Source organism: Boleophthalmus pectinirostris, unplaced genomic scaffold (assembly GCF_026225935.1).
Source record: "Boleophthalmus pectinirostris isolate CB_2022bp ecotype Guang Dong unplaced genomic scaffold, ASM2622593v1 HiC_scaffold_4, whole genome shotgun sequence".
NCBI classification, from domain to species: domain Eukaryota; kingdom Metazoa; phylum Chordata; class Actinopteri; order Gobiiformes; family Gobiidae; genus Boleophthalmus; species Boleophthalmus pectinirostris.
In genome coordinates this window covers 8,990,557-9,003,489 of record NW_026571353.1, presented here as the reverse complement: position 1 = coordinate 9,003,489, position 12,933 = coordinate 8,990,557, and the positions used below count along the sequence as shown (strand labels likewise).

The 12,933-nt window shown below is 37.3% G+C and overlaps 1 protein-coding gene across 1 annotated transcript; it reads right to left on the bottom strand.

Annotated features, from left to right (window-relative positions):
- Positions 1–1,822: 1,822 nt before the first annotated feature.
- Positions 1,823–12,929, bottom strand: dpp7 (dipeptidyl-peptidase 7). The gene is made up of 13 exons (XM_020918659.2): positions 12,772–12,929; positions 12,071–12,198; positions 11,863–12,002; positions 9,735–9,898; positions 9,050–9,185; positions 8,881–8,962; positions 7,215–7,381; positions 6,051–6,111; positions 5,431–5,549; positions 4,004–4,160; positions 3,625–3,689; positions 2,805–2,875; positions 1,823–2,425 (listed from the first exon to the last, which is right to left on the bottom strand). Exons 2-13 carry the CDS (start codon positions 12,183–12,185, stop codon positions 2,290–2,292), a joined length of 1,413 nt encoding a protein of 470 aa, XP_020774318.2. The 5' UTR covers positions 12,186–12,198; positions 12,772–12,929; the 3' UTR covers positions 1,823–2,289.
- Positions 12,930–12,933: the final 4 nt, after the last annotated feature.

Sequence of the window (12,933 nt, the reverse complement as noted above, 5' to 3'; positions counted from 1 at the left end):
GGGTACTCTGGATTATAAGGCGCGCTGTCATTGAATGGTCTATTTTTGAATGTTTTTCACATGTAACCCGAACCGGACTAGAAGGCGCATTAAACGAAACACAGCAGTTAGATGGGTCAGTTGGACTTTGCGTGGCGCTTTTTCGGTTTGTTCCTCCATTCCATTCCTCGTCCGCGTTTAGAAATGAATAGGGCTGGGTATCAAGAAGTTACCGATACATACCTCGATACACAGGCCACGATACGATACATATATCGATACAGTGAGCTTCCGATTCGATATATATTTCAAATCAATTCGACACAGTTCAATAAAAATAAAGGCTAAATCATGGCTGTGATACTAAAAGTCTTTGTTAAAACACTTCTTGTGCAAAGTTAAGATGAAACACACCCATTTTAATAATTAAAACAGTAAAAATGTCAGATGTGTTGCATAAACAAGTTTCCTTCCTCCAAACAAGCAACTAAACTGTAGCACTGTAACAAAATAATGTAGTAAAATATGCCAAAAAATACTGTTGGCGGATATATTGTTACAGCAGCCCACGATATCGATACTGTATCATCACATTACGATATTTCGATATTTTTGCACACCCCTAGTGATGAGTGTGGCTGCAGGTGTGTTTCGCTGCTCGGTCGCTGTTTGCTCCGTGTGTGTTTGTGTGTGCTGCGGGTGGTGCAGCTTTGTAGTTTACTGAAGTCGTGCTGGGACACCCGAATGGATTTGTGTATAGGGCGCTCTGGGTTACGGGGCGCGCAGTCGTTTTTGGATGGCGTTGGAGGCTCAAGAGCGCGCCCTATAGCGTGGAAAATACGGCATTTTGAGAGTCAGATACTTCAGAATTCAGTGTATTAAATGATATTAAACCAGATTCTGTTATTTTTGAGAGCATTATTACAGATACACAAGCAAATAAATACTTTTATTGACAAATGTAAAGGTAGGGACCCTTGTAAAAGACATGTATACTTTTGCAACTGCCTTTTTCATCCTAGGCTATTCTGCGATTATAGTTTGTACAATTAACAGTTCATATTTTGATTCAATTAACCCAGATTCTGTTATTAATGATTGTGTGGTCTTAGCATAGATACATGAGCAGCAGATGAATGCTTCTATTGACAAATGTAAATGTAGGGTCCCTTGTAAAAGATACTACTACATGTATACAAATGTGTGCAAATGCCGTTTTTCATTCCAGACAATTATAGTTTTGTACAATTATTAACAATTCATATTTTTTGTTTACCCTGATTGTGTTATTTTTGACTGAGTGTGTAGCCTTTCCATAACTACACTAGCAAATGAATGCCTCCCTTGTAAAAGATACTACTACATGTATACTTTTACATTTTCCTTACTAGGAAATTCTGCAATTATAGTTTCTACGATTATTCATATTTTGATTCATAAAACATTCCCATTGTCATTTCATTCTCTGTGACAGCCATAGCTTCCTGTGATACAGCCATGTGTAACGTCTGAGGGGTTTAAATACCGGGGTGAATCAAAGGGCTGGGTTCTTTTTGGTGGGTGGGGATAAAGTGCTGAAATTGTAAATGTTTTGCTATTTTAAAAATCTCTCAATGACAGCATGTTTTGCTTTAATTTTGTAAAAAATAAAAAATCAAGGTTTATTAAAACAAAAGTGTGCAGCTTGATGACAGCAGCGACAGATATGCAATGTACATTCAAGTATTTCGAAAAAGGGACACGGTATTTCATAATATTCAAAACAATATTCAATACTGCCCACCCCCGATTCTAGAAGTAAATTTCCTGTTCATTTTTTACACAGACTTTACAAAAAAAATCATTTAAATGCATAAACAGCAAATTTATTCAAACACATAATTTCAAGACTTCACATAATTTTTTTTGTTTTTAAACATGCTTTTTGGACTTAAAATAGTTGCATTATGGATATTTGTTACCACAGACTCTAGTTGTTAGACTCTGCATTGCTTTTGAACTCTTAATTTTCCCATAGACTTTATTCAAATATTAAGGGAACTTTACTTCTGAAACCAGAGTGGACTTCAAAGTGGGTCGGACTGCTCCATTTATGTAGTTTTAGTTTTAAAACAAACATTTCCCTGCTTGACCCACTAGTTTATTGCTACACAGATGTCCAAATAGAGTACAGTGAGACAGAACCACAAACTGTAAATACTACTGGGTAATCAATATTAGTGAAGATGATTTATGGCTTTTTCCTAATTTGACTGTTAATTCTCAGAAGATACTGTGTCCTTGACGATTTCTCCTCTCACAACAGCAGTCTCACATGTCTTTGTACGCTCCAAGTTTTCGGTAGTGTATTAGTCTGTGTCTTTCCATCTTCACCCACTCTTCAATGAGCTGGGACTCTGTCTTCCTGGCCTTGATCACTGACCCTGGATCAGCATCATTTGACCCTCTATAAATAAAAATAAACATATATACAGTTTCAGTACAGTACAGATTTTCTTACAACTGTCAAAAATATATATATTAAAAGGTGCACTGTGTAACTTGTTTGGTAGAGGGACCATCACCTTGCCAGTCTCCATGGAGATGTACCTAGAATATTCCACAGTATGGTCATAAATTTGTAAATCTTCATGGAGACTCACAATCCAAATTACAGGTTAGATTTTTTGCACTTTGATTGGTTAAATAAAAGCAAGATAGATTAGTTCACTATCATACTCTGGACTATTTAAACCAGAGTATTAACATCTCCATGGAGACAAGTAGTGAGCGGACTCTCCACAAGAAAAGTTACACAATGCATCTTTAACCTAAATGCATTATACCTCAGATCCAGGTGATGAGCTCCTCCTGAAATGTTAATGGCCACTACAGATGAACTCAGGGACTTCCTCACCTGAAAATAAAATTGTAATGTAATTGTGTAAAAAAAAAAAAAAAAAAAAAAAGGTTAGGTTAGGTTGCTTTATTCGTACCCGTAGGTAAATTTGTTTTGCACATTTGAGTTCCACATTTCACTCATCCACATTAAGACGTATAAAAACACAATTACAAAATAAAGTGTTACCGTGCTCCAGTGCAGAATGGTTTGTTGCATAAACAATCAAATAACCAATAAATATTAAATATAATAAAAACACACAATCTTTAGATAGATAGATTACAATTTATTCATAAGTACGATAGCAGCCGGAACAAAGCTCCTTTTAAAACGATTCCTTCTAGATCTTGGGACTAAAAGCCTCTGACCAAAGGGAAGCAGCTGAAACTCTGAGTTTAGTGGATGTTGCACGTCTTTTAAAATACTCTGGGACATCCTCTGTACCTGTCTTGACTACAGGGAGTCCAGGCTGCTCTGAGGATGGACAATCACTTTACTCGCCCATTTAACCAACTGATTCTGGGAGTTCTTGTTTTTAGCAGAAATGCTCCCAAACCACGAGACCAATGAAAACGTTTAAACTGATTCCATAAACGTTTTATAGAACAGTGTCATCATGGTTCTGTCTGCATGGTAAGACAAATAAAAAAAATAAAAATGAAAAAAAATAAAGAAAATCAAAAAGGTCAAAAATAAAATAAAACATAGGACACAACATAACCCCAAAATGTTTTACCCTCCCCATAATCACAGATAAAACTCACCCCTCCATTTGCCCAGGGATCCAGATCTCCATTAGAGAAAATGATGTTACTGGCAGTGGACAAAGCTGGATAAATAAACACACAAAGATAATTCATATTCAGCCTATTTATACATTAACAGCTGAGTACTTTGGAATACAAGACGATGGTTAACATAAATGCCCAATGGTTCAAAGGTCAACAGGCAAATTGTGTTTGGCAGTGACTCATTCACTTACAAACATCTGCATAGTGTTTAAAGTTCAGGCTAAAGGAACTAAAACCGCCATTAGAAACAATACATTAAAAGCAAGAATACAAAAATATGGCATATGTGCAAAGGGAGCAGAAATAAGATGAATTAAATAAAATAAAATAATAAATATGATAAAGCTCGTACCGTCTCCCCAGAACTGTACTTTGAGCCAGTTTGGGCGTGGCACCACCCCCCAGCGCTTGGTGCAGTAGACCTCCCTCTGCTCCTCGGTAAACAACATCGGGGGGAACATGTCTGTGACGTTGTTGCTCTCAAAACACAGGTCGATTTCAGTACAAGCCTGAGAGACGGATATACAGTTAGATTTAAAGGTGCACCTTGTAACTTTTTGGTTGGGAGTCCGTCACTTGCTTGATTCTATGGATATGTCATTGCTCTGCCGGGAATGTTCAATTACAGGTGGTTTTATAGCTCAAAAATACCTAGAACAACAGGCATTCTGACTGTGAGCATGGTCACCTCTCTACAAATCTGACCTGTAACTTGGTCTGGTTTGATCTACATGAAGATAGAAAAGTTTAAAGGGCCCATCTCATGCAAAATCAACTTTTCAGAGCTTTCTCCCTTCTAAGAGTGATGTGTGAGCCTTTTATATGTAACCAAAGTGGTTTTTAGATTGATTCAGCATTTTTTTAACAAATTGCAGCGTATTTCTGCCACCCTCCCACGTGACAACGAAACTAAAGCTGCTACAACGATGACGCGGCAGCTACACCTATGATGCATCTGATGTAGCAGAAAGCGCTTCACATCCGCCCCCCTCCCCCGCTCCACCGCCTCCACCCCGCCTCCCTGTAAACTGCAGTGTATATAATAAGTTTATCTACTAGCGTTTATTAATACTTTACCAATCAGTAATGTTCAGCTGATGTGGACGCGGTGCTTGTGCTTCGTGCACCTCCAAGTCCTCGTCTGATTGCGGCTGAACGTGCTGAATCTCCATGATGAATAAAAGTTTATTCCTACCACTATCAGGGTGCACGTCTGTCTCCCCCTCCCTCCCTGAGATGGGCGGAGGAAGGGCAGCTCACTCAGAGTCTACGTCACGTTTGGCCTGTGTTTTCTCAGGACGGGCGGGGGGATGAGCAATAGTCGTCCTTTCACAGTTCCTGGTCTGTGACTGACTCCAAGAAATCAGTAAGATTTCATAACTATTGTGTAATGGATGTTCCAAAACCCAAATTGTGCTTGTTTATGTGCAGAAGATACAATGTGAAAAGAGTTATTTGGCATGAGATGGGGCCTTTAATAGCATACTGTGAACCATTCATTTAATAGCGTACTGTGAACCAATAAAATCTCAACAAAAAAAAGCATTTGACAAACCCTCCACCAGCCTGTTTTTTGTAGGTGTTTTTGAGCTATAAAACCACCTGTAACTGAATAAATGTAAGGTAAGGAGCTGGTAAATGTCATACACAACATTCCCGGCAGAGCAATGACATCACCATAGAAACAAGTAGGTGAAGGACCCAGACCAAAAAGTTACGAAAGAGTTAAAGGAGTTCCAATAAACAATGCAGTTATCAAAAAAAACAAAACGGACGTACCTGATAGTCCCAGGCCATACTGTTGAAGCCCAGGCCACAGCCGGTGGGGTCAGCACACTCCACAAACAGTTTGTACAGATCAAAACATTTCAGCTCCCCAGTCGAGTTGTACACGATCCCTGGAGAAGATTTGAACACTTCAGTTATTTTATTTATTACATTAAAAGTGCATTGTGTAACTTTTCTAGTGGAGGGTCCATCAAATGCTTTTCTCCAGGTAGATGTTATTGCTTTGTCTGGAATGTTTTACAGTATGGTATTAAAATTTTCAATCTTCATGGAGACCAAACCAGACAAAGTTACAGGTCAGATCTGTGGAGAGGCAACTCCACACATTCAGAATGCCCGTTTTTCTACATATTTTTGATCTATAAAGCCACCTGTAATTGAATAAATGTAAGCTAAAGCAGTTTAATGTCATACTGTGGAACATTCCAGGCAGAGCAATGACATATCCATAGAAACGAGCAGGTAACGGACCACGGACCAAACAGTTACACAGTGCACTTTTAAGATGATTCATTTTTCAGTTGTTGCTCCTGCCATCTTGTGGTTAAAAGGACTCATGACTATTTTAACCAACTTGCAATAGTTTGGAAATGTCTTTTTTTTGTCTTTACCTGCAGTGTTTCTGAGGTTGGTGAGCAGGTCTGGTCCGCTCAGCATGGTGTCACAGCCCACCTAAAGAAATAATGAAAATAAATAAAAATAACCACCGCACAATTTAAATCGCTGTGGATTATTTCAGATTTAGACAGTAGAAAAACTTTATTGATCCACAAGGAAAATTATTTGGAAACAGTAGTTCACACATCACAATGTATTATAAAATCAAAAGTGTGGTGGTCAAAGAAAATATAATAATATAATTGTACAAGTAAAATAAAAATACAGAAATAATAGAAATACAGTAATACAAAATATAAGGAGAAACAGTAAAAAGATGATATGATTGACAGGACATAGGGTTATCTGTTACATAAGGGTGAGTTGTTGTACAGTTGAATGGAGTATTATCTGTTACAACAACTCACCCTTATGTACAGTTGTAGGGAGTATTATAGTATCTCTCACTGTTTGAGCAGAGCTACAGGAGCCTGTTAGAGAATGAGCTCCTGTGTCACTCTATACAATTTTGTGTTCTAAAATATGTCAATTAAATATAGATCATGATTACTTTCAATTACAATTAGATTTTATTTTTTTTATTTTTTAACTCTATAGTCTATATCAATCATTAACATCCAAAAAAGTACCTCTGCTATATATATTAAAGGTGCACTGTGTAACTTTTCTTGTGGAGGGTCTTCTTATCTCCGATGTTATTACTTTACCTGTCATTAAATAAACATTTATTTAATTAGTTAGTTTTTATTATTACTGTGAGTGAAGTGGCCCCTCTTCTCCACAGATCTGACTGTAACTTGTCCTGGTGATGCGGCTGCTTGTCTCCATGGACATAGCTCAATTAAATGCCATACTGAACATTCCAGGAAAAAAAGCAATAACATCTACAAGGAGTAAAGCAGGTGGAAGACATCTTAAGAGAAAAGTTACACAGTGCACCTTTAAATGAATCTTTTTGATTGACCGCATACAGGGCAATAGACAGGAGGGGGGCAAAGGGGTGTGGTGTCCTGGGCCCCAGGGTTTTAGGGGCCCAGAATTGGACCCTCTTCCTATTAATGTATAGTAGAGGGGGGCCCATTTGAGTCTTCTTGCCCCGGGCCCCTACATTTCTGGCGACAGGCTTGAACACATACAGTATATTGAGTGTAAAGTACCTTGACGGGGTTTGCTGGCATGTTCCCCATAAAGTGCGTGCTGTAGGGGTAGTCCAACATGGCCATGAGGGTGAAGGCGTTTCGGAGCAGGCCGTTCAGCTGGTGCACGTCCTGGGGGGAGGAGGGGGCCTTACACAGGGCGAACTTCTCCTGGATCGAACTATAATCTGAGGACAGAAATGAAGATGAGACGTAATGGGAGACAGTCATTCTTATTGTCAACAGTGATTGTTTACAGATTTAAAAGGGCCCATATTATACAATTTTCTGATCTATGTTATAATGTTATTTCAATTCAATTCAAGTTTAATTTTATAGCGCATTCAGCTGACCAAACTGCTTCACATACAAGTCAACAAAATAGAAGAAACAGTTACAGTTTCTTCATCATAAACATACCTGGAGTTGTGTTTCATTCACACATATATTTAGGCTAAGTTTTTCTCTCAATAATAGGAAGAGCTCCACTGTATTTTTAAACATACACCTTCACAGTAATCATTTGGATAAATTCAGCCCTGGAATTGCCAATCTTTACTGAACAAAAGTAAAAAAATAAACTAGCGGTTAACTTGAAAACTACCGCTTCATGACATCACAAGGTGGAACAGAGCATTTTGATCTTTGAGTAATCCTGCATTATTAGTCGGTTTATATCTCCAAACATGTGTGAATGAAACAAAACACAACTCCGGGTAAGTTTTTTATGAGGAAATGGCATTATAACATGGTTTAAAGTTCAGAAGAGTAAATTTTGCTTAATATATGGCCTTTAATGATAGAAGCGCTTTATTTATGTATTTATTTGTAAGCTAAAGAATGAGAACCAAGACAAATGTATGCAGTATTTATGCTAGTTGCCCCTGCATGGTAGAACTCAGATTTCTAGTTTGTTACAGTGGATAAAACAGTATATTTAGACTGGCATTTACAACTTGTAGATTAGAACTTTAAATGGCATTGCAGCTACTAAAAGTTACACTAATAACGGACGGTGAAGAGAAGAAGTCATAAAAAATATGAAATAAGTGGCTTTCTATTATTTATTTTTTATTTTTTTCTGAGATTAGGGATTGTTGTCAGAGAATTAATATTAAAATTCTGAAAAAAGGGAGATACCCAATAAGGACCTCATAGACTTTAAAGTATTAATCATGCAGTGATGATAACTTTTAGAATATTTATAACATTTGACGGGTAATAATAGGTGTTTCTGTTCCCCTTTTTAGAGACAAAATTTGAGTAATGAACTCAGTGTGGACTATGGTTCTTGTTCTTGAATTTCTAGTTCAATAAATATACTTTACACTGATGTTAATGATTTAAATGGTTGGTTATGGTTTAAAGTGCTGGTACAGGACTTTTTCCCATGTATTTGACCAAATTTTGTCTTACCCAAATACACACTAGTAAACACAGACATTCTCATGTGTGACCAATATCACACAAATGTTCATGGGCACTGTACAGATACACACATTGCATTGTGGATAGAAAGATCATGTAATATGGGCTGGGCTCCTCATAAGCTGCTTCTGTGCTGATGAATTGCCCCCACCGATGCCTCATGGGGGACCAGGTTGATTTTGCTTGTTTTATTTGTTTTCATTCATTTAATTTCATTCATAGCATTTAGCACACTAGATGATTTTTCCATTCACATTACCTTGTTTTTCTGCTAGTTCCTTCAGCTGTCCAAAAGCTCCTCTCACAGCCTCACTGCAGTCTGGGCTAATGTTCTGGAAATCCTACACACAAAAACAAAAACACACAAAGTACACAGTAAATAACAAATTCATATATTTCTTTTCGTATAATTAACCATTTAAACTCACAGCTGTAACGTCTCTGAAAAATTGCCGGGGGTCTCCTAGTCCCGCTGTTGACAGGATGGGGGCGCTAGCAGCCAAAGCACCTGCTACTACATTGGGATATTTGAGCCTCATGTAGACAGACAGCATTCCTCCGTAACTGCAGAGAAGAAGCGAAAGTGTTACAGATGCATGACTCTGATAGTATCACCTTACCAAGAAAGAAGAGCTAAATTAGAAAGAGAAACTTCACATGAAACAGGAGAAGCATTTTTGTTAATATATTTGATACAATATGATTTTAGTCTCGACCTATCCACAACCGTCTGTCTTCACAAACGTTATTTCCAAAACATTAGCACCTAACATGTAACTCCTTTTAAAAGGTTCAATTAAATTTAAACTAAACTGTGACTGTGAAGCAAAATGTGGCAACCTAAAAATGTAACATGGACTAAACCAAAACTTTATAATGAAAATAACAAATGAAATCTTCTGTTTTTCAAAAATAGAAACTTTCTGTCAGGCCAAGTTCTTAGTGTTTTTGTGATATATTTATTTTCTTGCAATTTCACTATTTTTGCAATATACCGTACCAGTATGACACCCAAATTCATATATGGGTATACTGTATATTCATATCAATAAAGAAAAAATAGAAAAATGTGAGAAAATTGGCCAGAGGAGTTGCTTTGTTATGGCACAGTACCTTCCCCCAAACACGATGACTGGGCAGTCTGAAGCCACCAGCTCCTGTTTGAGTTCAGTGATCATGACGGCGTAATCTGCCAGAGCCTGCTCCACGGTCAGCAGCCCCACCTCTGGGATGTTAAACGAGTCCTTTCCAAAAGGCAGGGACTTACCATAGTATCTCTGAAACAACAGACATTAAATGGAGCGTTGTGTAACTTTTCTGGTGGAGGGTTCGTCAAACGCTTTTCTCCGTGGAGATGTTATTGTTTTGTCTGGAATGTTTCACAGTTTGGCATTAAACCAGACCAAGTTACAGGTCTGATCTGTGGACAGGTGACCCCGCTCACAGTCAGAATGTTGTTTTTCTAAGCATTTTTGAGCTAAAAAAATACCTGTAATTGAATAAATGTAAGGTAGAGCTGTTTAATGTCATAGTGTGGAACATTCCAGGCAGATCAATGACATATCCATAGAAACAAGAAGGTGATGGACCCCCAACCAAAAAGTTGCATAGTGCAACTTTAATATAGATTTTAGGAGTGTGAAAAAATGTTTGTTCTTTTTTATATTACTAAGAAATAATTCTTGTGAAACAGTTTTAATGGTTCACACATAATTCACTTAGCTTGGTTTAAAGGTGCACTATGTAACTTTTCCGGGTGAGGGTCCATCACATACTTGTTGTTTCCATGAAGATTATTATTGCATTGCAAAGAATGTTCCACGGTACAGCATTAAACCTATCTATTTACACTGAAACAAGAATGTAGCACCACCAAGGTGACCCCACTCACACGAAAAATGCATGGGTTTTTTTTGGTATTTCTGACCAATAAAAACACCTGTATCAACAAATGCAAGATAGACAAGTCTAATGCCATAACTGTGGAATTTTTAAGATAAAGCAGGATCATCTCTATGGAGACTAGCAGGTGACAAACCCTTCACAAGTCTGACAGTTTGACAACACAATAGGCTCTATTCACGTTTACCGGAAGACGTTTGGAAACATGAGGATGTCGAGTGTGCATGTGATAAAACCATGGATTCAGTAAATGTTGATCTACCGAACATAATGTAATTCTACAATGAATCTTTTTTTTTTTTTTTACTACAAGTTACTACCACCAATAGAGCCCACCAGAAGTCATCATCTGCATGTTTCCAAACGTCTTTCGGTTTTGTGGTGCAAGCGTGAATAGAGCCCACACAACAATACAATACATGGACCTCAAGCCATAGAGCTAAATATGTTAACAGACAGTGAATATGACCAAGCTTGTAGGGTAAAAATAAAGAACTTACTGTGATAAAGTAAAAAGCGGTCAAAAAAGTCAGAGGCAGTCTGCTGGAATTAGAAAATCCTTTCATGGTTACGGTACATGGGACAAACCATTAAAGGACTTATTCTAATTCCAATAGAGTGGCTTGGACTTTTTTGACTGCTTTTTACTTTATCACAGTAAGTTTTTACACTTCAAGCTTGGCGATCTTCACTGTCTGTTAGCTTTTGAGCCTAGTCTTTGAGGAGCACCTGCTGTGGACTTTTAACTAAAGATATTAGGAATGGATCAAGATAAATTCAAGAGATGAGAAACGAGATTAGAACTACGAAAATGATATAATAAATAAATTGTACAATCCAGTTCCCAATTTTAGCCTCACTATTTTTTATTTAGTTTATTTAATATTTCTGCTGTTATTGTAGCAGTGCTTTTTGGGACTCTCATAAAATGTAACTCACCAGTACTTCATTTTTTTTTTTTTTAACCAATCCAAATGTAAAAACATGGGGGGAAAATCTCATGAGTTCATTTTCAGCATGTGGTCAATTTTGTCTCATAAAATCTTGTGGCACAAGATCTTGTCCTATCCCTATAAGATATCCTGAAGCTCTCACTTCCTCTGTGTTTTCATAGAGCCAAATATGTGTAAGACTTAATATTGATTATGTAACAGTGATTACAGTCATACACAGTACAGCTGATACTGTCAATGTGTAACCAACTTCCTATTTCCTGAAGTCATATGATCCTAAAATGCATTTATTTAAAAGGAGAATGAGACTCACACATACCATGATATTCAAATAAAGCTAGTGTCATCATATCTAAATAAAGAAATAGTACTGCTTTCTTTCTTACATGTTCGGCATATATGACCAAGGCCCCCTGCTGAGCCGCCAGTTCAATGATGAATCCAGAGTTCAGGGCAAACTCCATGATGTCTCCTTCATTACCGGTGTAAAAGAATATAGGGCCGTAGCCTGTTTTCCAGTATTTATCTAGACAAGCACAGACGCAGTGGGGTTAGGAATACAAAAAATCTATAATCTCATAATTTTTTTTATACCTGTGATGAGATAACGTTGTTGGAAAGTGCCGTTGCCCATGCTGTTGAAGTTAAAGTGGTCCATGATTTGAGTGAAATACTTCTCTGTGAAACTGTGGATCTGTGCTGGATACATGATGCTGTTTAGACTGAAAACATAAAAAAGAGAAGAAATGCATAAAGAAGTGTGGACGTGTTCGCTTTAATTGTTTGAGGAGGCTAGTGCAGTTTCAAAGTTGTAATTATTTTGGTTTTATTTTACTTATCAATGCAGTGTACATTTCAAGAATGATCAAAATTTGTCTTCCCATTTTTATTGAATTATCTTGCTTTTTACTGAGTAAATTTCATTAAATAAATAGGAGGATACTGTACATTTTACTAACAATTTTACAAACCACCGGACCACTAAATGCCAAAAACACTTTTTATTGATTAACTGTGTAAATGGGTGAAAAATAGAAATATATACCTATTCCTGGCTTATTTTGGCCTTTTAGTGCATGTTTGTTAAATGTGCAACGAACCTGGACCTGTGAGGAACTGTTAACATGAGTAATAATACATTCAGATAGATGAGCAGACGTGGGTGTGATGACTAACATAACTCAATATAAATAAATCAAATTATTAATAATCTTGACATACATAACTTCTGTTACGTGAGACTTTGAATGATCAGACGAGGCTAGGGAATAAACTTTGACATTAAACATTATTACCTTGATCAGATTTTGAAATGGTACAGCGTCCAGCCCCACTGTAAAACAAAGAACAAGACTGAGCGCTAAAATGTCCAAAATCCTCCTCATTTTGGACGAAAGTGGTGAAAAACAGCTGAAGGAAAGGACCAGAAGTGGTTTAAATAGCCTCACTGCGCATGC

Coding starts and splice junctions, on each gene's coding strand:
- dpp7 (XM_020918659.2), bottom strand. CDS start 12,185: ATGTATCCAGCACAGATCCACAGTTTCACAGAGAAGTATTTCACTCAA. Junction 8,963..9,049: donor TTTTCAGAGACGTTACAGCT/GTGAGTTTAAAT, acceptor TTTTGTGTGTAG/GATTTCCAGAACATTAGCCC. Junction 6,112..7,214: donor TGCCAGCAAACCCCGTCAAG/GTACTTTACACT, acceptor TTATTTCTTTAG/GTGGGCTGTGACACCATGCT.